This window comes from Nyctibius grandis, chromosome 17, assembly GCF_013368605.1.
Source record: "Nyctibius grandis isolate bNycGra1 chromosome 17, bNycGra1.pri, whole genome shotgun sequence".
In the NCBI taxonomy this organism is placed as follows: domain Eukaryota; kingdom Metazoa; phylum Chordata; class Aves; order Nyctibiiformes; family Nyctibiidae; genus Nyctibius; species Nyctibius grandis.
In genome coordinates, this window is record NC_090674.1 from 10,044,932 (window position 1) to 10,066,168 (window position 21,237).

The 21,237-nt window shown below is 70.0% G+C and overlaps 4 protein-coding genes across 5 annotated transcripts; 1 reads left to right on the top strand and 3 right to left on the bottom strand.

The window, feature by feature from the left end:
* Positions 1-2,447: 2,447 nt before the first annotated feature.
* CRABP2 (cellular retinoic acid binding protein 2) lies at positions 2,448-8,325 on the bottom strand. Its single transcript, XM_068414624.1, has 4 exons — positions 8,256-8,325; positions 4,670-4,848; positions 2,643-2,759; positions 2,448-2,522 (listed from the first exon to the last, which is right to left on the bottom strand). The coding sequence occupies exons 1-4, from the start codon at positions 8,323-8,325 to the stop codon at positions 2,472-2,474; spliced, it is 417 nt and encodes a 138-aa protein (XP_068270725.1). The 3' UTR covers positions 2,448-2,471.
* A 3,942-nt stretch (positions 8,326-12,267) lies between these two features.
* ISG20L2 (interferon stimulated exonuclease gene 20 like 2) lies at positions 12,268-15,205 on the bottom strand. The gene is made up of 3 exons (XM_068414623.1): positions 14,490-15,205; positions 13,963-14,163; positions 12,268-13,622 (listed from the first exon to the last, which is right to left on the bottom strand). The coding sequence occupies exons 1-3, from the start codon at positions 15,117-15,119 to the stop codon at positions 13,509-13,511; spliced, it is 945 nt and encodes a 314-aa protein (XP_068270724.1). The 5' UTR covers positions 15,120-15,205; the 3' UTR covers positions 12,268-13,508.
* Positions 15,206-15,327: 122 nt separating this feature from the next.
* METTL25B (methyltransferase like 25B) lies at positions 15,328-18,420 on the top strand. Of its 2 annotated transcripts, none has more exons than XM_068414509.1 (7): positions 15,328-15,350; positions 15,777-16,036; positions 16,136-16,426; positions 16,528-16,590; positions 16,677-17,410; positions 17,494-17,681; positions 18,121-18,420. In XM_068414509.1, exons 2-7 carry the CDS (start codon positions 15,932-15,934, stop codon positions 18,315-18,317), a joined length of 1,578 nt encoding a protein of 525 aa, XP_068270610.1. In that variant the 5' UTR covers positions 15,328-15,350; positions 15,777-15,931; the 3' UTR covers positions 18,318-18,420. The 2 variants fall into 2 exon arrangements, with proteins under 2 accessions (XP_068270610.1, XP_068270611.1); XM_068414510.1 differs by having other exon boundaries at positions 15,331-15,350; positions 15,819-16,036.
* On the bottom strand, positions 18,333-20,813 carry MRPL24 (mitochondrial ribosomal protein L24). The gene is made up of 6 exons (XM_068414511.1): positions 20,749-20,813; positions 19,847-20,046; positions 19,667-19,762; positions 18,865-18,968; positions 18,649-18,779; positions 18,333-18,553 (listed from the first exon to the last, which is right to left on the bottom strand). The coding sequence occupies exons 2-6, from the start codon at positions 20,024-20,026 to the stop codon at positions 18,417-18,419; spliced, it is 648 nt and encodes a 215-aa protein (XP_068270612.1). The 5' UTR covers positions 20,027-20,046; positions 20,749-20,813; the 3' UTR covers positions 18,333-18,416.
* Between the last annotated feature and the right edge of the window lie 424 nt (positions 20,814-21,237).

A 21,237-nucleotide genomic window follows, 5' to 3' on the forward strand; every position in this document is an offset into this window, starting at 1 on the left:
ATGGGGGGGGGGGATGCACCCCCCCAGGACCCCAAAGCAGCGCCCCCCCCAAGCCCCAGCCCTTCGCTTCCAGAAAATTCTGGGGTGAGGAGGTGGCCATTCATCACCCCCAGCACAAAGCGGGGCCGGGGCGGGGGGGGGCCCTTTGTCTGCGGCAGATGAAAGGCGAGGGGCCAGCGTGGGCCCCCCCCCCCTCGCCAGCCCTGGGCAAGGGGCAGCGGGGCCAGCCAGGGGCCACCGAGGTCACCGGGGAGGATTAGTGCCGGCTCAGGGCACCCGAAACTACCCACGAGGTCCCGTATAAGGGGGGGGGGCACAGCCTAGAGCATCCCCCAAGGTTTTGGGGTCACTGGTGGCCCCTCCACCCTGGGGCCCCCCCACCCAGCAGCTCTGGGGCCCCCCCAGGGGTGGAATTTGCTGGTTAAGCCAAGCCTTGGCGTGGGGTGGCCACGCACTGGGGAGAGGGCACATCCAGCCCCCCCCAGCACCATGGGGCACCCCTGGGTGCCACGGAGCTGATGCCAAGTCCACAGCGTGAGCTGCGCCCCCGCCCCACGGCACCCTCCCTGCCCCACGGCTGCCCCACGGCTGCCCCTCGCTTCCCACGCTGGGACGTGCCAACCCCGGCCACCGCCTCTGCCCCCGGCCCCTTGTGCAACGGGTGCGGGGCAGGATCGGTGCGTGGGGCCGGGAGGGGCCGGGGACATGAGGGGGGGACAGTGACACCGGGAGGGGGACAGGGACACTGGTGGGGGGGAGAGGGATGCCAGGGGGAAGAGGGACGCAGAGGGGGGACAGGGATGCTGGGGGGGGGACAGGGACACCGGGAGGGGACAGGGACATCGAGGGGGGAGAGGGATGCTGGGAGGGGACAGGGACACCGAGGGGGGACAGGGACACTCACGGGGGGACAGGGACATCGAGGGGGGGGACAGGGACACCGGGAGGGGACAGGGACACTGAGGGTGGATGGGGATGCTGGGAGTGGGACAGGGACATCGGGGGGGGGACAGGGACACCGGGAGGGGACAGGGACACCGAGGGGGGGACAGGGACACCGACAGGGGGGACAGGGATGCTGAGGGGGGACAGGGACACCGAGAAGGGACGGGGATGCCAGGAGGGGACAGGGACACCAAGGGGGGGGGGACAGGGACACCGGGAGGGGACAGGGACACTGAGGGTGGACGGGGATGCTGGGAGGGGGACAGGGACATCGAGGGGGGGGACAGGGATGCCGAGGGGGACAGGGACAATGGGAGGGGGACAAGGATGCTGGGAGGGGACAGGGACATCGAGGGGGGGGACAGGGACACCGAGGGGGGGACAGGGACGCCGAGGGGGGCCAGGGACACTGAGGGGGGACAGGGACACTGGTGGGGGGGGACAGGGATGCCAGGAGGGGACAGGGACATCGAGGGGGGGGACAGGGACACCGAGGGGGGGACAGGGACGCCGAGGGGGGACAGGGACACTGAGGGGGGACAGGGACACTGGTGGGGGGGACAGGGATGCCAGGAGGGGACAGGGACATCGAGGGGGCGGACAGGGACACCGGGAGGGGGACAGGGACACCGAGAAGGGACGGGGATGCTGGGAGGGGGACAGGGACATCGAGGGGGGGGACAGGGACACCGGGAGGGGACGGGGATGCCAGGAGGGGACAGGGACATCGAGGGGGGGGACAGGGACACTGAGGGGGGACAGGGACACTGGTGGGGGGGACAGGGATGCCAGGAGGGGACAGGGACATCGAGGGGGGGGACAGGGACACCGATAGGGGGGACAGGGACAACGGGAGGGGACAGGGATGCCGCGGGGGACAGGGACACTGAGGGGGGGACAAGGATGCCGGGAGGGGACAGGGACACTGAGGGGGGACAGGGACACGGGGAGGGGTTGTAGGACGTTTATTGAACAGAGGCGGGGGGAGGCAGCGGGGACGATCCCGGGGGGGTTTGGACCCTTTGTGGGGGGGGGTGGCCCCGGTGCCACCGAGTTGGGGGCGGGGGGGTTGGTTGGTGTTTGTTTGCGTTATTAATATTCACAAATAAATATTGGGGAGGGGGCGAGCGGGGGTGGGGGGGAGGGGTATGGAAAAATTAAAAAAAAAAATAGAATAATGTTGAAATGACCCAAAACCGGTGAAATCCAACCCGAAAGCGCAGGGAGGGGCCGCGCTACCCCCCGCCGCCGCGCCGGCCCCGAGCCAAACCCGGGACAAGGCGGGGGGGAACGGGGCCAGGGAGATGATTGTCCTCCCCCCCCCCCCCCCCCCGAGACCCCCCGTGCTGGGGGGGGGGGGCAAAAAGCTGCGTTCCCCCCCTCAAATAAAGGGGTCGCGCTGTTTTGCCCCCCGGGGGCGGGTGTAACCCCCCTCCCTGGGGTGGGGGGGGTGTGGAGGGGACGTGGGGGGGGTAAAGGGGTCTGGGGGGGGGGGACATGGCGGGGGGGACAGCGAGGGGGGGGGGTCACTCCCGGACGTACACGCGGGTGCAGACGACATCGTCGGCGGTCATGGTCTGCAAGGAGGAGCGGGGTCATGGTCACAGACCCCCCCCCATGGGAGTTTCCCAGCATGCACTCGGGCAGATGCCCCCCTTCCCCAGTCCCAGTCCCCCCCAGTTTGCCCCCCCCCTCACCAGTATGAGCTCCCCGTCGTTGGTCAGCTCCCGCGACCACCCCGTCTTGGGCCCCTCGCCCCTGAGCAGCCGCTGCTCACACACCAGCTTGTTCTCGCTCGCCCACCTGGCCAGGCTCTGGGGGGGGGGACAGGGTGACATTGGGGGGGGACAGGGTGGCATTGGGGGGGACACACACCCCGAGAAGCCCCCGCGCAGCCCCCCCCGGGCAGGACCAGCCGTCACCACCCCGGTGCCATTTGTGTCCCCCCCCCGGGGTCATCTGTCACCTGGGGGGGGGGACACAGTGGTGCCGGGGGGGGCGAGGGGGGAGAGGGAGCGTGTGGCACACGCATGTGTGCAGTTGCACATGTAAGTGTGCACACATGTGAGTGTACACGCGTGTATGTGCACGCAGACACGCTCCTGCCCTCGTGCAAGATGTGCGGGTGTGCACACGTGTGTGTGTGCACGTGTGTGTGAGCATGCAGAAGTGTGCGTGCACATCTGTGCGTGCACATGTGTGTGTGAGCATGCAGAAGTGTGCGTGCACATGTGTACACACGCCTGTGCACGCACACACATGTGCTCCTGCCCTCATGCAAAACGCGTGTGCATGCACAGATGTGTGTGTGCACATGCACCAGGATGCACACACATGCAGCCGTGTGTACACGTGTACACGTGCCTATGTGCACACACACACACACAAGTAGATGCTCCTGCCCTCGTGCAAGATGTACAGGCAGGCACAAACACGTGTGTGCATGCACACATGCATCTGTGTGCATGAACACATGCCTGAGCGCTCCTGCCCTCCTGCAAAACGTGTGTACACGCACAAACACACGTGTACATGAGTGCATGTGCACCAGTGTACACACACAGCCATGTGCATGCACACGCATGTGCACTGTGCACACACAGACACAAGTGGGTGCTCCTGCTCTCATGCACGATACATGCACACGCACAAACACACGTGTGCATGCGTGCACATGCACCAGCGTGCACACACGTGTACTGTGCACACACACACGTGCACTGTGCACACACACACCCAAACGGGTGCTCCTGCCCTCCTGCAAAACGTGTGCATGCGTGCACCAGTGTGCACACAGATGCAGACATGTGCGTGCACACATGTGCACGTGTGCTGTACACACACACACAAGTGGGTTTTCTTGCCCTCATGCACGATATGTGTACACGCACAAACACACATGTGCATGTGTGCACCAGTGTGCACATACATGCAGCCGTGTGCATGCACACATGTGCACATGTGCTGTACACACACACACACAAGCGGGTGCTCCTACCCTCGTGCAAGATGCATGTGCACACATAAACACATATGTACATGCATGCATGTGCACCAGTGTGCACACACACAGCCGTGTGCACACACACACACAAGTGGGTGCTTCTGCCCTCGTGCATGATACGTGTACACGCACAAACACACATGTGCATGCGTTCACATGCACCAGCGTGCACACACACGCAGCCGTGTGCATGCACACACTTGTGCACTGTGCACACACACACAAGCGGGTGCTCCTGCCCTCATGCATGTTATGTGCACACGCACAAACACACATGTGCACATGCACCAGTGTGCACACACATGTGCACTGTGCACACACACACACACAAGCGGGTGCTCCTGCCCTCGTGCAAGTTGCATGTGCACACATAAACACATGTGCACACACATGTGCATATGCACTGTGCACACACAGACACACAAGTGGGTGCTCCTGCCCTCGTGCATGATACATGTACACGCACAGACACATGTGTGCATGCATGCACGTGCACCAGTGTGCACACACAGCTGTGTGCATGCACACACATGTGCACACACATATATGTGCACTGTGCACACACACACACAAGTGGGTGCTCCTGCCCTCGTGCACGATACATGCACACGCACAAACACACGTGTACATGTATGCGCGTGCACCAGTGCGCACACACGCAGCCACACGCACGCACACGCGTGTGCGGTGCCCTCGGGGGCCCGGCGCGGGTCCCCGCACCTTGCAGGGCCGCCCGTCCACCGTCTGCTCCTCGAACTCCTCGCCCACGCGGAAGCGGATCTCGGTGGTGCGCACGGGGGTCGCGGTGCGGATGGAGAAGCGCTCCCCGTCCTGCCCGATCGCCACCGCCGGCTTCGCCGCCGCCGCCACCGCGATCTTCCGCAGCATCACGTTCACGCCTGGCCGGGGGCACGGCGGCGTCGAGACCCCCCCCCTCGCCAGCACCCCCCAGCACCCCCCCAGCACCCTCCCCCCCGCCAGCACCCCCAGCAGCCCCCAGCACCCCCCTTGGGGGCCCCAGCACCCACCCAGCCTCTAGCTGCCCCCCCCAGCCTGCAGCAGCCCCCCCAGCATCCTCCCCCCCGCCAGCGCCCCCCCAGCACCCCCCAGCCCCCAGCAGCCCCCCAGCCCCCAGCACCCCCCCAGCCTCTAGCACCCACCCAGCCTGCAGCACCCCCCCAGCACCCCCTGGGCCTCCAGCTCCCCCCCCCCCAGCCTCTAGCTGCCCCCCCCAGCCCCCAGCACCCCCCCAGCCTGCAGCCCCCCCCCCCCAGCCCCCCCAGCCTCCAGCACCCACCCAGCCTCCAGCAGCCCCCCACCTCCAGCAGCCCCCCCGCCCCCAGCACCCCCCCAGCACCCCCCCAGCCTGCAGCAGCCCCCCCAGCATCCTCCCCCAGCCCCCAGCACCCCCCCAGCATCCCCCAGCCTCCCCCCAGCCTCCAGCACCCCTCCAGCACCCCCAGCCTGCAGCACCCCCCCAGCCTCCAGCACCCCCCCCCAGCCCCCAGCACCCCCAACCTCCAGCAGCCCCCCAGCACCCCCCCAGCCTCCAGCACCCCCCCCAGAACCCCCCAGCCCCCAGCACCCCCTAGCCTGCAGCACCCCCCCAGCACCCCCCCAGCCTCCAGCACCCCCCCCAGCACCCCCCAGCCCCCAGCACCCCCACCCTCCAGCACCCCCCCAGCACCCCCTCAGCCTCCAGCACCCCACCACCACCCCCCCCAGCCTCCAGCAGCCCCCCAGCACCCCCCCAGCCTGCCGCACCCCCCCGAGCCTCTAGCACCCCCCCCAGCCGGCAGCACCCCCCCAGTCCCCAGCACCCCCCCAGCTTCCACCACCCCCCCGGCACCCCCCAGTCTGCAGCACCCCCCAGCCCCAGCAGCCCCCCTCAGTGAGGGGGGGACCCGGAGCTGCCCCTTCCCCGGGGGGTTCAGAGCCTCCGGGGCTGGATGTGGCCCCCCCTCTCCCCCGGGAGCCCCTTTCAGGGCACGGGGAGGGGGGACACCGCCATGGCCCCCCCGAGTGGGCAGTGACACATCCTAGGGGACCCCCGAGCAACCCACGGTGGGGGGATGTGTGAGCCCCCCCCCTCCAGCCACATCTGGGCCACATCTGGCTCTCGTTACCTGGCGGCGGGGGGGGGGGGGGCGATGCCGGGGCCGGCTCCGGATGCGCCCGGGGGGAGGGACGGGGGTGACGGGGAGGGTGCGGGGGGGGGGGGGTGAGGGCTCAGCCAGCACGGGGTGACAGCGGGGACAAGGGACCCGCAGCCCCGCGCCCGGTGACCTGCGTGACCCCCCCCCGAGGGGTCCCCGCGGTCCCCTCCGTGTGTCCCCCCCCCCCGCAGGGCAGCTGGGGCTTTGTCCCCGCTCCCGGGGGCGCCTCATCCATCACGTCCCCGCGCCCCCGGCTGTCACCGGGGCCAGCCCGGCTCCTCTTTGGGGACATTGTTCCCCTGTCACCCTCCGGCAGCCCAAAGTTGGGGGTGGGCCCCCGCCCCGGGAGAGGGACAGTGCCCCGGCCACCACCCCCCCCACAGAAGGTCCCTGCACAAAGGGGCTCCCCTGGCACCGGGGGGGACATTCCCAGCCCCACAGCGGAGACACGGGTGGGATGAGGGTGATCGTGGGAGCCAAATCCCCTGGCAGCGGGGGGGGACACACACGTCCCCACGGGGGTCCCCTCCACGTCCCTGAGGGGTCCCCACCATGTCCCTGCCCCTGGGGGTCCCCTCTATGTCCCCCGGGGTTCCCCTCCACGTCCCCATGGGGTCCCCACCACGTCCCTGCCCCTGGGGTCCCCTCCACGTCCCTGCCCCCGGGGTCCCCTCCATGTCCTCCGGGGGTCCCCTCCACGTCCCTGAGGGGTCCCCACCACGTCCCTGCCCCCGGGGTCCCCTCTATGTCCCCCGGGGGTCCCCACCACGTCCCCATGGGGTCCCCACCATGTCCCTGCCCATGGGGTCCCCTCCATGTCCCTCGGGGGTCCCCTCCATGTCCCTGCCCCCGCGGTCCCCTCCATGTCCCCCGGGGGTCCCCTCCACGTCCCCATGGCCGGACCCTCCCGGCTGCCGCTGCTGGCTGGGGCGGTGGGGCTGGGGGTCCCCACAGCCCCCCCCCCAAGTCCCTTCCCTCCCTCTGGGACCCGTCTCACCCTGCAGTGGGTGCCCGAAACCGCAGCCCCCCACCCCCCCCATATGCTGCTCACGGCGGGTGGGGGGGGATGAGGAGACCCCCCCCAAATGGAGCAAAACGGGGGGGGGGCACATGCTGCAGCCAGATTTGGGGTCTTGAGCTGATTTCCCCCCCCCAGCCCCTCTGCCCAGGGGGGTCTGGGGGTATCAGCTCCCCCCAAAGCTGCCCAAAGGCCCGGGGGGGGGGGGGTCGGGTGGGGGGGTCGGAAGGGCAGGAGCCCCCCACTCGTGCCGAGGGGCTCGCTGGGGGGTGGCAGATTGATTTTCCTGCTGAGGTTTCTCGGCGGGGTTGAGGGGGGGGGGGGAAGGGGGCTGTGGGGCGGGAGTGAAACCCAAGAAAGTGATAATTATCCCGAAATATTTGTTCCGGATCCCCTAACCTGGAAAATATTTGGCTCCGGCAGCTCCCCGGTGGGCGAGGAGAGGGTCAGGCGGAGGGGAGCAGTGGGGGGGCCGGCTCCAGCCCTACCCAAAGTTCTGGAGACCCCCACACCCTGTGTCCCCCCCCCCACTATGGGTCCTGGCCCTATAAACCGCCCCAAAGCCCCCTCGGGACACCGCGGTGGGAGGTGGAGGGGGCACGAAATGAGCCCTGTGGGGTGGGGGCACCCACGCAGCGAGGTCCCAAGTGGGCTGGGGATTTGGGGACACCCCGGGGGTCCGCCCCCCCCCCGAGGGGGGGTGTCAGGTGAACCCCGTTGGGTGCTTTTGGGGTGGCAGGTGCAGGGGGGGGGGGGGGAGGAAGCCCCCGGTGATGGTGGGGGGAGAGTTTGGGGAGGGCTTCACGGTGGGGAAACTGAGGCAGGGAGGAGAGGGGGGGGTGCAGGGGCCATGTTGGACCCCTCGGGAGCAGGACACGCTGTCCAGCCCCCCCCCCCCCCCGCCTCCCCGTGCCTCAGTTTCCCCCATGGGGCAGCAACACCGAGGGCTTTGTGAAAAGGGGGGGAGCGCAGTGGGGTCCCCTCGAGCCCTGCGATCCCACCCCCCCCAGGCTGGAGGAGGGTTTTGATGGGGAGATGGGGGGGCAGGACCCCCCCTCACCTCCCCTGCCAGCCCCGGGGGGGGGGATCCCGGGATACCGGGGGGGTCCCGGGGCGGGGGGCTCGCACTCACCCAGCGCCTTCAGCAGCTCCTCGAAGTTTTCCGAGCTCTTCATCTTCCAGTTCCCGGAGAAGTTGGGCATCGCGGCTACTGGGGGGGGCTACTGGGGGGGGGAACCAGGGGGAACCGAGAGGGAACCGACCCGCCGCTCCCTCCGCACCGGCACCGGCACCAGCCCCGGCCCCGCCGCTCTCCCGTCCCGTCCCGTCCCGCCCGTTTTATCGCCGGGCTGGTCCCACCCCCTCCGCCCCCCCCCAACCCCCGGCCCCGCTGCCGGGGACTCCCCGCTCACCTGCGGGGCTGGGAGCCGGGGGGAGCCGGGGGGAACCGGGGGGAGCCGGGGGAGCCCCCTCCCCGCCCCGGATCTGCCCCGGGGGGGTGCGGGATGGAGGCACCCCCAGCCGCCTGCACCCCCCTGAACCACCTGCACCCCCTAATCTGGCTGCACCCCCCCTGAACTGCCCACACCCCCCCCCGAGCTGCCTGCACCCCCCAGCTGCCTGCACCCCCTTAAATCTCCCTGCACCCCCCAATTTGCCTGCACCCCCCCCAAGATGCTCGCATCCCCCTGAGCTCCCTGCACCCCCCTAATCTGCCTGCACCCCCCCAAACTGCTCACATCCCCCCCCAAACTGCCTGCACCCCCCTGAACCACCTGCACCCCCTAATCTGTCTGCACCCCCTAATCTGCCCACACCCCCCTAATCTGCCTGCACCCCCCTAAATCTGCCTGCACCCCCCTGAGCTGCCTGCACCCCTTAATCTGCCTGCACCCCCCTGAATCTGCCCACACCCCCACAAGCTGCCCGCACCCCCCCAAACTGTTCACATCCCCCCCAAGCTGCCTGCACCCCCCTGAACCACCTGCACCCCCTAATCTGCCTGCACCCCTCCCAAACTGCCCACATCCCCCTGAGTTCCCTGCACCCCCCTAATCTGCCTGCACCCCCCTGAGCTCCCTGCACCCCCCTAATCTGCCTGCACCCCCCCAAACTGCTCACATCCCCCCTAATCTGCCTGCACCCCCCCAAGATGCCCACACCCCCCTAAATCTGCCTGCACCCCCTAATCTGCCTGCACCCCTTAATCTGCCTGCACCCCCCCAAACTGCTCACATCCCCCCCCAAGCTGCCTGCACCCCCCTGAGCTGCCTGCACCCCTTAATCTGCCTGCACCCCCCTAAATCTGCCCACACCCCCACAAGCTGCCCGCACCCCCCCAAACTGTTCACTTCCCCCCCAGGCTGCCTACACCCCCCTGAACCACCTGCACCCCCTAATCTGCCTGCACCCCTCCCAAACTGCCCACATCCCCCTGAGTTCCCTGCACCCCCCTAATCTGCCTGTACCCCCCCAAACTGCTCACATCCCCCCCAAGCTGCCTGCAACCCCCCTAAATCTGCCCACACCCCCTAAACCCACCCTGGGCACACAGAGCTGCCCAGCCCGGTGTCCACTCGCACGCCGGCGGCACAGCCGGGTGCTGGCTGGGCACCCATGGACATGCACACGCCAAGGGCACACGTGTGTGCACGCAGCACGCGTGTTCGCACACACAGATGTGCAGACGTGTGTGCAGGCGTGTGCAGGTGCTCGTGCACCCACAGCCACGGGGGAAGGTGCCGCGGTGGCGGCCGAAACCGCGGTGGGCGAGTGAGAAATGGCGTTTGCGGCTCATCCGTGGCAGCTCTGAGATGGAAGGCGAGAGGTTTCTGCTCCGGTGTGGGGTGACAACGCCTCGCCAGAGCCACCGTCACCCCCACGTCCCCCTCCTCACCCCCAAAATCTCCAGGCCACGCCGCCGCGTGAGCCAAGTCCCGGCTTGCAGCGTGGCCCTAATCCCCCGACGAACAGGATCGGGAACAAAGGGCTGACACAACCCGACCTACAGCGACGCGGATGCTCGACGTGACGCCGGAGGGGACAAGGGGGGGACAGGGGGGGCACGGGGCTCTCTGCAAACCCCAGCGGAGCCGGAGGGGCTCGGGGAGGGGGCGCAGGGGAAGGGTGACCCCAAGCCCTTCATCCCAGGGGTGCAGGAGGTGGGTGTCCCCTGTCACGGAGGCATGGGAGGGGGGTGACGCCGCGTTTGCTCCAAATTTAGGGGCAAAAAAATAAATGCCCCACCCTGGGGCACCCCCACCCCCATGGGGACCCCCACCCCCACGGGGACCCCTCGTCCTGGTGGCGCTGGACCCCCCATGAGCGCCGGCCCCGGCAGCCGCCACATCTGGAAGGGATTGTGCCGGGAGCCTTCGCACCCCACCCTCCTCTCCCTCCCTGGGGTGGGCAGGCGAATAACCGGCACTAAATAACCCCCTCCCCACCACCCCACCCCGGGGAGAAGCGGGGACCCCCGGGGGATGAACCGGGAGAGGGGGTGGCCGGCGAGGAGCAGCGTGCCGGGGCAGCAGCGGTTGGCTCGGCCGCTGGAAACAGCTGGCACCGGCCGCCCGCTCCCCCCTTCCCGGCACAAACCCTCGCCAACCGCAGAAATCCGGAGCGTAGAGATGGCTGCGGGCCCCCCCCCCCTCGCCTGGACACCCCTATGGGCCCCCTGAAATGCCCCAGAGCCCCTCATGGCGGGGGGGGGGATGCGGCTGCCCGAGGTCCCCAGCCCGCGCCGGGGTGATGTGTACCCCCACACCCCGCTGCCGAGGCCGCGGGGGGCTCATTGCTGACCCCCCCCTCAATATCTCACTGCACTGGGAGAGGGGTTGGGGGGCTCCGATGTGGGGGCTGGGATGAAGCCCCCCCCGAGCTGCTGCGTGGGGCTGAGCGAGGGGCACATCACCCCCCCCCTCCACCCCGGTAAATCCATCCCAGCTGGTGGGGTGCAGCCCCCCTCTCCTCCTTCCCCCCTCCCCGGCCATGGCCACGGAAATGAATCACAGCTGGCCGCTGTGACCATCGCTGGCCCCAGCCCAGTGGCCACCAGGACCCCCCGGCGGTGGGGCAGGATGGAGCCCACGCGCCCCCTCAGCAGCCGCCCCGCTGAGACCCCTTGAACCCAAACCCGGCTCGTGGCCGGCGGGATCCCCACAGGGGAGCGAAGCCCCCGGCGACCCCGAGCCGCCGCCAGCGTGTGCCGCCGCGCCGGGGCCGCGCCGCCTGCTTCTCATTTCCAGAGACGTCCAAAAAAAAATCCTTTAACGACCGGCCATTTATAACCCACCTCATAAACCCCCCCCCATCACCCCGCTAATCGCTTCCAAACCCGGCCCAGACACAAAGGCTCCCACCTTCCCTCGGGTCTGGGGGCTGCAAGAGCTTCCCCACCCTCCCCAGGGTGGCGGGATGGGCGTGCAAGGCGTGACCAGGCACACACGTGTGCACACACATGCACACATGTGCACACATGTGGGCACTGGAAGGGGGAGAGCGCTGCAAAGCTGCCCCCCCCCCAAAAAAAAAACCACCTCCCAGAGGATCCTGGTCTATGCGATGCTCACAAACCCCCTCCCCAGCGCGCAGATTTTTGGGGTTAAACCCCCCAAAAAAAGGGGAACCCACCGCAGGAGGGGGGGGTGAAGGGGGTGGGTGCCCCCCAAACCCCCCCCTCGCTCTCCGGGGCCGAGCGCGGCCACGTAAACGCGCCCGAAGGGTGGAAAATGTGATGGAAAATCCAGCGCGGGCGGGAGGGAGCCCGTTGGCTCGGCACCGGCACCGCGCCCGGGCCCGGTGACGAAGGAGGTGACGAGGAGGAGCCGCGGGGATGGCCGGCAGCCTGGGCACGGCTTGGCCACTTTGGCCACCCCGGTGACCACGCGGCACCCCGCGGTTCAACCAGGAAAGGGGGTGAAGTGGGGGGGTCCCCACAAGCCCCGGGCAGAGGGGGAAGGGGCCACGTCGTGACGAGGAGGAGGAGGAGGAGGAAGGGTGACAGCGAGGCAGATGTTGGCAGGTGACGGGTGACAGCAGCCACCCGCGGGGCCGGCTCGCAGCCCGGAAACGCGGCGCTCGGCCCCGGGCCCCGCTGCCCTCCCTCGCCATCCCCCCCCCCCAGCGGCGAAAGAGAGGGCTCGTTAATCATTTCTTTTTAATTAGGATGTTGTCCATCAACACTTGGGTTCAAAGCCAGTTCTCCCACCCCCCCCCGCCCCGCCGGGGCGGACGGAGAACTCGGGGGCACGTTCCAAGAGTTCAGGGAACAGCCACACACCGGTGTGTGGGGTGGCACCGTGTGTAGGGTGGCACCGTGCAGGCAGACGGGGTGACACCGGTCCCCCGCCGTCCCCGAGCTCGTTGGGGGTGACACCAGCCACCCCCCGCCGTGCCCAGGCTCATTTGGGGTGACACCGGCCACCCCCTGCCGTGCCCGGGCTCGTTTGGGGTGACACCAGCCACCCCCCTCCATGCCCGGGCTTGTTTGGGGTGACATTGGCCACCCCCCGCCGTGCCCGGGCTCGTTTGGGGTGACATTGGCCACCCCCCCGCCGTGCCCGGGCTCGTTTGGGGTGACACCGGACACCCCCCCGCCATGCCCGGGCTCGTTTGGGGTGACACCGGCCACCCCCCGCCATGCCCGGGCTCGTTTGGGGTGACATTGGCCACCCCCTGCTGTGCCCGGGCTCATTTGGGGTGACACCGGCCACCCCCCCGCCGTGCCCGGGCTCGTTTGGGGTGACACCGGCCACCCCCCGCCGTGCCCGGGCTCGTTTGGGGCGACACCGGCCACCCCCCCGCCGTGCCCGGGCTCGTCCCGGCCCCCGCACTGGCAGCACCATTTACGCAACGAGGAAAACGGCACCGAAATCACCGAGGGGGAGCGGGGACTTCCCGGCAGGAGCTGCCGCCCGCTCCCACGCCCCCGCCGCAGCCCTCGGGCGGCTCCTGCCCTCGGCAGAGGTAGTTTGGCAAGCCGGGAGGAAGCCGAGGGGTGGCAGGAGCCCACCCCGGGCACCGATTCCCCCCGGGCAACCGGGGCCACCGCAGCCGGCACGGCCCCACCGCCGCACCCAGACCGGCGGCACCGCTCGGGCTTGGGCCCTGCCGCGTTACCGGCACCTCGGGCAGCACCGAGGTGTCTGGGGGGGGCACAGGACCCCCCTGGGAAGGCACAGGGTGGCCCCAGCTCTCCCCCACCACCCTGGGGGAGGCTGGAGCGAAACAAGGCACGTCGGGGTGCGGCGCCTGGCTCCACGCTCCGTCCGTCTGTCCGTCCCTGCTACCTCGCCCGGACGGACGGAGCAGCCCCGGGGCGCTCGCTGCTCGTCCCCGCGGGCTCCGGGCCCCTCTCGGGGTGTAGGGCCAGGCTGGGGGGTCGTCACTCCTTCTCGGGGTTCAGCAGCAGGTGTTGCTCCCACTCCGCCTCCACCACCTTGTAGAGCTCCATGGTGGCGCGGGCGTCCTCCACCGAGGAGTGGCCGCTCTTGCCGACCTGTTGGGGACAGAGGCAGGGGGTGGCCACCACCCTGACAGCAGCAAAAAGCCCCCCTGGCACTGCAGGCGCTGAGCTGAGGGGGTCCCTCCTCCTGCGGGCTGGCTTTTAGGGAAGGGGAAACTGAGGCACGGGGTTGCCTCGCTCCGGGGAAGGAGCGGGGCAACTCAGAGCGCCCAGATCTCAGGACAAGGTGTGAAACCCCAACGTCTCCTCAGTGACAAACCTCCCCGCTCCTGTCCCCTCGGTGTGGCACAGGGGGATCCCCACACCTCTCAGGGGGGCACGGGGAGCTCGGCGGCTGCCGAGACAGGGTGGGGTGAGGATGCAGCCGAGGTACCTGGATGTCCTTGTGCAGCAGCTCCTTGGTGAGGCGCTTCAGGGAGATGGAGACGTTCTCGGGGAAGCCGCCCCTGCGGTTCAGCAGCGGGATTTTGGACGTGTCCCGGGTGAGCGCTTTGGGGTGGAAATACTTGAGCGCCTTGAAGTCGTTGTGGATGGCGTGGCCCACCACGACCTTCCCGGAGAGGATGCGCAGGATCTGAGGAGCGGGGAGGGAAGAAGAGGGTTTAAGACACCCAGCAGCTCCGCAGGTTTCTGCCTCACAGCTCACGCCCAGGGATGTGGGGCTGCCCCACTGCGAAGGTGTGGACCCACATGGCGGCGTGGGGATGCTCCCGCTGTGGCAGAGGCCAGACGGGGACGCAGGCAGCCCCTACCCGCACGGGTGAGACCCCGCAGCCCTGACAAACCCCACAAACGGCCCTAAAAGCCCACGAGATGAAGAACCCAGCCCTGTGTCCCCCCCCAGCCCTGTGTCCCCCCCCCCAGGCGGCATCACCCCCAGAAACGCCGGCGCGGGCGCACCTCTCGCTGGGCCTTGCCGAAGGGGACGGCGTTCACCATGTGCTGCCGCCGAATGCCGCTCCAACGGGTCCGGTAATCCACGATGGGGGCGACGGGGCGGATGTACTGGTCGTACATGACGTCGCCCTGGTAGCCCACGATGCTGCAGCGGGCCAGGTCGCTGGTGCGCCCGCCGGGCCCCGTGCCCACCATCTCACAGTCTATGGCCACCAGTTTGCTGGGCCGGGGGGGGATGGACGCGGGGGGTCCCTTCGCCCCTCCACGGGCCGTCGGCTTCGGGTTGGGGGGCAGGTCCGGTCCTTGGGAGCCGGTGGAGCCGTTCTGGGTGGCCACACCGGGCCGGCGGGTGGCCACGGGCCCGTTGGCTTTGGGGCACGGCTTGGGCTGGACGGAGTTCGGCTTCTTCGGGCCCCTCCCGGACGCCCCCGGCCTCCCGCCCCTCCTGCCCCCGGGACCCGGCTGCTTCTGCGGGCCCTTCCCGGGCGGCGGCAGCTGCTTCTGCTTCAGCACGCCCCGCTGCTCCAGCGCCCGCCGCCGCCGTAGGAAGCTCTCGTGCTTTCGGTTACCGGTTTCCTTCTTCTTGGGGCGTTCGGATGGGGCGAAATTCACGTTGAGGAGCAAATCCGCCATGGCGGGGCCCGGCCGGGCCGGTCCTGCGTGCGGCGGGGCGAGGCAGCTCAGCACCGGGCCCCGCCGGCACCGACCCCCCGCAGGCCCCGGCCACGCCGCCGCCCCCCCCGCGCTCACCTCCGCGCCCCGGAAGCGGAAACTGCTCGCTTCGCGGGAGTGACGTAATAAGCCTGCGCCCCCCCCCCCCCCTCCCCGTGTGCGCATGCGCAGCGCTGCGGCGGGAACGCGGCGGTGAGTGGCGCGTGGGGCCGCTCTGGCCCGCCGGGCGGGGGCGACTCTGTGGCCTGGGAGGACTCGGTGCTGACGGCACATGTGACGTCATAGCCCGGGGTGACGTCACAGCTCGTCGGTGCGGGCGGGTTGCTCGAGCTGCCTGGTGATGTCATGGCCGCAGGGGGGCGCCGCGCCGGGTGACGTCACGGCCCGGTGACGTCATGGCTGCGGGAGGGGGAATCGCATCCCTGGGTGATGTCATAGTGATGTCATGGCCTGTGATGTCATGGCCTGTGATGTCATGGTGGGGAGGGAGCTGCTTTCCTGGGTGATGGTGTGACCCAGTGATGTCATAGCTGCGGGGGGCGCCTCACCGGGTGACGTCATGGCCTGGTGACGTCATGGCCGCGGGAGGGGGAATCACCTCCTCTCGTGATGTCACAGCCCGGTGACATCATGCCCACTGAGAGCACCACGACGTCACAGCCCCGCAAGGTCACAGCCTGAGGCTGGGGGGTGACATCCCGCGGTGACATCACACACCCCGGCGTGACGTCAGAGCCGGAGGGGGGGTGACGCCCCCCCCCCCAGGCGCCGCCATGGCGGCCGCCCCCCGCCCGGGCCTGCAGCGGGAGCAGCAGCGCGCGGCCGACATCATCCGCCTCCTGTCGCTCTACCGGCCCCTGCTCGACGCCTACGTCATCGTGAGTGGCCCCGCGTGTCCCCCCGTGTCCCCACGCCCCCCCCCGTGTCCCCACACCCCCCCGTGTGTCCCCCCCCGCTGACACCCCCTCTCCCCCCAGGATTTCTTCGCCGAGGGGCTCTGGGCGCAGCTCCCCCCGCCCTGGCAGGTCGCCCTGGCCAGTGCCACCCCCCCGCAGCTAGCCGGGCTCCTGGGGGGCCAGCGGGGGGGGCCGGGGGCCACTTGGCCCCTCTCCCTCCTGGCCTTCGCCGCTGCCGCCCGCGCCCTCGCCTTCCCCCGTGGGGGGGGGGGGCCGGCCCCGCGGCCCCCCTGCCACAGCGCCCGCCTGCACCCCCTGCTCCGCCGCCACATCAAGCCCAAAAAGCAGCACGAGATCCGGCGCCTGGGGAAGGTGGGTGCCCCCCCCCCACCCCAAATCCCCCCCATACCCCCCCCCCCCGGCCCCCAGACCCCCCCTGCAGCCCCCCCCAACCCCCCCCCCTCTCCCCACAGCTCCTGCAGCGGCTGAGCCAGGCCACCGGCTGCGACCGCGTGGTGGACGTCGGAGCGGGGCAGGTAGGGGCAGGGGGTGACGGGGGGGGGGGGGGGGGGATGTGTGTGTGTCCCCCCCACGCTGAGCGTGTCCCCCCCCCCTACCCCAGGGCCACCTCTCGCGACTCCTGGCCTTCGGCCTCGGCTTTTCCGTCACGGCGGTGGAGGGCGACGGCCGCCTGGCCGCCACGGCCGAGCACTTCGACCGGGAGCTGCTGCGGGAGCTGGGGAAAACGGGGGGGTCAGGGAACGCGGAGGGGCCCCCCCGGTGCCCCCAGCCCCCCCCCCGCCGCCCCCCACCACCCCTCACCCCCCGAGCCCCGCGCCACGTCGCCGGCCGCCTGGACCCCAAGGCTCCCTGGGGGGAATTCCTGCTGCCCCCCGACCCCCCGGCACCGACCCCCAACGCCAGGAACCCTCTGGGGGGGCCGGGGGGGGCTGAGGGGGGGCAGCGGGTGCTGGTGACGGGGCTCCACGCCTGCGGGGACCTCAGCCCCGCTCTGCTGCGCCACTTCGCTCGCAGCCCCGCCGTGGCCGCCCTCGCCTCCGTCCCCTGTTGTCACATGAAGCTCTCTACCCCGCCGCAACCCCCCGGCGACCCTTTTGGCTACCCTTTAAGCTCTTGGGTAGCCAAATTACCGGGTCACCAACTCTCTTACCGGGCTCGGGAAGGCGCTTGCCACGCGCTGGAGGAATACGTGGGGCGGTTGGACGCCGAGAGCGGCTCCCTGCGCGTCCACTGCTACCGCGCCGTCCTCGAGACCCTCATCCGAGCGGCCCACCCCGGCATGAGGCGCCCGGGGGTGCAGACGGTGAAGAAAGCGCACGCCCTCAGCTTCCCCCAGTGAGTTTGGGGTGGGGGGACACCTCTTTGTGCCCCCAATTTGCCCCCCCCCCGGTGATGATGTTACCCCCGCCCCTCCCCAGGTACGCCCGCCTGGGGTTGCCCCGCGTGGGGCTGGATCCGGCCACCGTCGCGCTGGAGTCGGAGGCCGTGGGGGCCATGTTGGAGCAGCAGCACAAGGTGGTGGCTTTCTTCAGCCTCTCCCTGCTGCTGGCCCCGCTGGTGGAGACCCTCATCCTCCTCGACCGCCTGCTCTACTTGCGGGAGCAAGGTGGGGGCCGGGGGGGGGGCTGTGGCGGCGAGGAGGGGGCTGCGGTGGCGAGGAGGGGGCTGTCGTGGCGAGGAGGGGGCTGCGGTGGCGGGGAGGGGGCTGCGGTGGCGGGGAGGGGGCTGCGGTGGCGGGGAGGGGGCTGTGGTGAGGGCTGTGGTGGTGGGGAGGGGGCTGTGGTGGTGGGGGGCGGCTGTGGTGGCGGGGAGGGGGCTGTGGTGGTGGGGAGGGGGCTGTGGTGGGGGCTGTGGTGGTGGGGAGGGGGCTGTGGTGGTGGGGGGCGGCTGTGGTGGCGGGGGGCGGCTGTGGTGGCAGGGAGGGGGCTGTCGTGGCGGGGAGGGGGCTGTCGTGGCGGGGAGGGGGCTGTCGTGGTGGGGAGGGGGCTGTCAGGGCGAGGAGGGGGCTGCAGCGCTGCCGGTACCGACCCTCCCCGTCCCCGCAGGGTTCCAGTGCGCCCTCGTGCCCCTCTTCAACCCCCGCTTCTCCCCACGTAACCTGGTGCTGGTGGCGGCGCGGACCCCCCTGGGCGCGGCGCTGTCGGGGCTGGAGGAGGACAGCGACGAGGACGCGGGGGACACGGAGCCCCCCGAGGAGGGGCAGAGCCCCCCGGCCCCCGGGGCCGCGCGCGGACCCCAATAAACCCCAATAAACGGGGAAAATAAAGGGGTGGCTTTATTGCAGACCCCACCCTGGGGGGGTTTCTGGTTCATACCACCAGTTAATACCAGTTAATACCAGTTAATACCAGTAGGATTTCTTGGCCCTGCGCGTCTCCACGATCCCCATGGCGTCCATGATCTCCTCCTCGAAGGTCTTCAGCGAGGGCAGGTACGTCTTGTCCAGCGCGTCCTCCACCGCCGTGTCCTTGGGGCCGTCTGCGTGCAGCCCGAGGGACACCGCTGAGCCCCTGGGGGGGGACCCACATCCCCCCCACCCCCTCCCCAGCCATGTCCCCCCCCCCCCATCTCACCGATCCACTGCTCGGGGACGACGCCGTCCCAGCGCTGCCACAGGGGCAGGGGGATGATGCGGCCGCTGCGCAGGGAGACGCGGACGCGCTCGCCCTCCTCCGTGTAGCGCCATTCCACCTCCGTCGGCTTCCTGCCGGCACGCAGCGGGCAGAGGGGGGGTCAGCGGGGTGGGGGGGTCACGGTGGGGTCCCCTCGCCCCCCGCCCCGGCTGTTACCGGTCTTCGGGGTCCACCAGGGAGATCTGGGTGAGCAGCAGCGGCGCCTCACTGGCGATGTAGGTCCCGGCGTACTTGGCCGTGCGGTTGATGTAGCGGTAGTGCTGGGGGGGAATGGGGGGGTTAGCGACAGCCCGGGGGGGTCACAGAATGGTTTTGGTTGGGAAGGACCTTGAAGATCATCAAGTCCAACCGTTAACCCAGCGCTGCCAAGGCCACCACTAACCCATGGCCGTCAGCACCACATCTACAGGGCTTTTAAATCCCCCCAGGGATGGGGACTCCACCGCTGTCCTGGGCAGCCTGTGCCAGGGCTTGACAACCCTTTTGGGGAAGAAATTGTCCCTGATCTCCAACCTAAACCTCCCCTGGGGCAACTTGGGGCCATAAAGTCTCCCCTCAGCCTCCTTTTCTCCACACTAAACCCCCCCAGGTCCCTCAGCCGCTCCCCATCACACTTGTGCTCCAGACCCTTCACCAGCCCCGTTGCCCTTCTCTGGACTCGCTCCAGCACCTCAAGGTCTTTCTTGTCGTGAGGGTCCCAAAACTGACCCCAGGATTCGAGGTGCGGCCTCACCAGTGCCGAGTCCAGGGGGACGATCCCTGCCCTAGTCCTGCTGGCCACACTAGTGCTGGTACAAGCCAGGATGCTGGTGGCCTTCTTGGCCACCTGGGCACAGTTCTGGCTCATATCCAGCCGCCATCGACCAACACCTCCAGGGCCTTTTCCAGCCGCTCTTCCCCCAGGCTGTAGCGTGTCCCCCCCCTCGGCACAGCCCCCCCCGAACACCTCCAGCCTCACCGTGTTCAGCCCTTCCACCACCACCCAGTTCCGGGCTCGCACGACCTGCGTGACCATCGCCTGCTTCCCCGCATCCTTCCCGGTGAGGACCTGGACCTGCGGCGGAGAGAGGGGGTCAGGGGGGCCCCCCCAGCCCGGCCGCCATCCTGGGGGTGGGAAGGGGGGGGGGGTGAGACTCACTGTGTCCCCCCGAAACACCTTCCAGTCCTCCCTGGCGATGGGCTCCACAAAGATCTTGCGGCGGCGCAGCCCCGGGGGGTTGCGGAGCTGGGCAGCCTTGGTGTCGGGGCGCCACGTGCCGTGCCGGTAACCGGGGGGCAGCCGCAGCCGCCCCGCGCACAGCAGGGCCGAGAGGCGCATGGCACCGCAGGGGGGGGGGGCTGGAGGTGGGGGGGGGATAGCAAGTCAGGACCCCCCACCTTGTGGTCCCCAGGGTGACGTGCCTCGGATAGGGGGGGACACCCAGGTGTCCCACAGAGCCCCCCCCCACAGCCCCAAAGGGGACCCAGGTGTCACACAGAGCCCCCCCCCCCCCCCCCAAAGGGGACCCAGGTGTCACACAGAGCCCCCCCACCCCCTCAAAGGGGACCCAGGTGTCACACAGAGCCCCCCCCTCCAAAGGGCACCCAGGCATCCTGCAGAGTCCCCCCACCCCCTCAAAGGGCACCAAGGTGTCCCGCAGAGCCCCCTCAAAGGGGACCCAGGTGTCACACAGAGCCCCCCCAAAGGGGACCCAGCCGCCCTGCAGAGCCCCCCCCACAGAAAGGGGGCCCAAACGTCCCACAGAGCCCCACCACCCCCTCAAAGGGCACCAACATGTCGCACAGAGCCCCCCCCCCCCCCGCAAAGGGCACCCAAACGTCCCACAGAGCCCCCCACCCCCAAAGGGCACCCAGGCATCCTGCAGGGACCCCCCCCATACACAAAAAGGGGCCCGGTCGTCCCACAGAGCCCCCCTAAAGGGCACCCAGGTGCCCCTCAGAGCCCCCCCCGCCCCAAAGGGCACCCGGGGGTCCCAGAGAGCCCTCCCCACCCCCCAAAGGGTACCCGGGGGTCGCACAAACCGCCCCCCCCCCGCTCACCTCCGCCTCTCCCGCGCCGCTCGCTGAGGAGGGGCAGTGGGGGGTGCCGCGGTGCATGCCGGGACGGGTAGTTCCCGCCAAGCGGCGCCGCGGTGCACGCCGGGAGCTGTAGTCCGAAGCCCCGCCCCCCCGTGGCGCGGTGCATCCTGGGATTGGCCGCGGGCGGTGCGGGCCGCCGCGGGGCACGCCGGGAGCCGCGGGGCACGCCGGGAGCTGTAGTCCTCGCCCCTCCCCTTCCCGGTGACCCCCGTCGGGCCCGGGGCGGCCCCGGGGCGCGGGGCCGAGCTGCTGGGGCGCCCCCCGGCCCCTCTCCGCCCCTCACGGCCCCGCCATTCCCTCTCCCTGCCCGGGCTCGGCCTTGCAGATCCCCACGCGGCGCTGGGCGCTCCCCGAGGCCAGGGCGCTCCCCGGGGGGGCCGGGGTCTGCAGTGGGGGCTCCCCGGGGCTCCTCACAGCCCACCCGGGCCCCTCGGTGCCAGCGGCCGCCCA

Excerpts from the sequence above, each read along its gene's own strand:
- CRABP2 (XM_068414624.1), bottom strand. The coding sequence starts at position 8,325 with ATGCCCAACTTCTCCGGGAACTGGAAGATGAAGAGCTCGGAAAACTTC. Across the intron at positions 2,760-4,669 it reads TGGACGGGCGGCCCTGCAAG|AGCCTGGCCAGGTGGGCGAG; the intron begins GTGCGGGGACCC and ends CCCCCCCCCCAG. Across the intron at positions 2,523-2,642 it reads ACGACGGGGAGCTCATACTG|ACCATGACCGCCGACGATGT; the intron begins GTGAGGGGGGGG and ends TCCTCCTTGCAG.
- ISG20L2 (XM_068414623.1), bottom strand. The coding sequence starts at position 15,119 with ATGGCGGATTTGCTCCTCAACGTGAATTTCGCCCCATCCGAACGCCCC. Across the intron at positions 14,164-14,489 it reads TCGGCAAGGCCCAGCGAGAG|ATCCTGCGCATCCTCTCCGG; the intron begins GTGCGCCCGCGC and ends CCCGCTCCTCAG. Across the intron at positions 13,623-13,962 it reads TGCTGCACAAGGACATCCAG|GTCGGCAAGAGCGGCCACTC; the intron begins GTACCTCGGCTG and ends TGTCCCCAACAG.
- METTL25B (XM_068414509.1), top strand. The coding sequence starts at position 15,932 with ATGGCGGCCGCCCCCCGCCCGGGCCTGCAGCGGGAGCAGCAGCGCGCG. Across the intron at positions 17,411-17,493 it reads CACGCCCTCAGCTTCCCCCA|GTACGCCCGCCTGGGGTTGC; the intron begins GTGAGTTTGGGG and ends GCCCCTCCCCAG. Across the intron at positions 17,682-18,120 it reads GCTCTACTTGCGGGAGCAAG|GGTTCCAGTGCGCCCTCGTG; the intron begins GTGGGGGCCGGG and ends CCGTCCCCGCAG.
- MRPL24 (XM_068414511.1), bottom strand. The coding sequence starts at position 20,026 with ATGCGCCTCTCGGCCCTGCTGTGCGCGGGGCGGCTGCGGCTGCCCCCC. Across the intron at positions 19,763-19,846 it reads AGGTGTTTCGGGGGGACACA|GTCCAGGTCCTCACCGGGAA; the intron begins GTGAGTCTCACC and ends TCTCCGCCGCAG. Across the intron at positions 18,969-19,666 it reads TGGTGGAAGGGCTGAACACG|CACTACCGCTACATCAACCG; the intron begins GTGAGGCTGGAG and ends ATTCCCCCCCAG.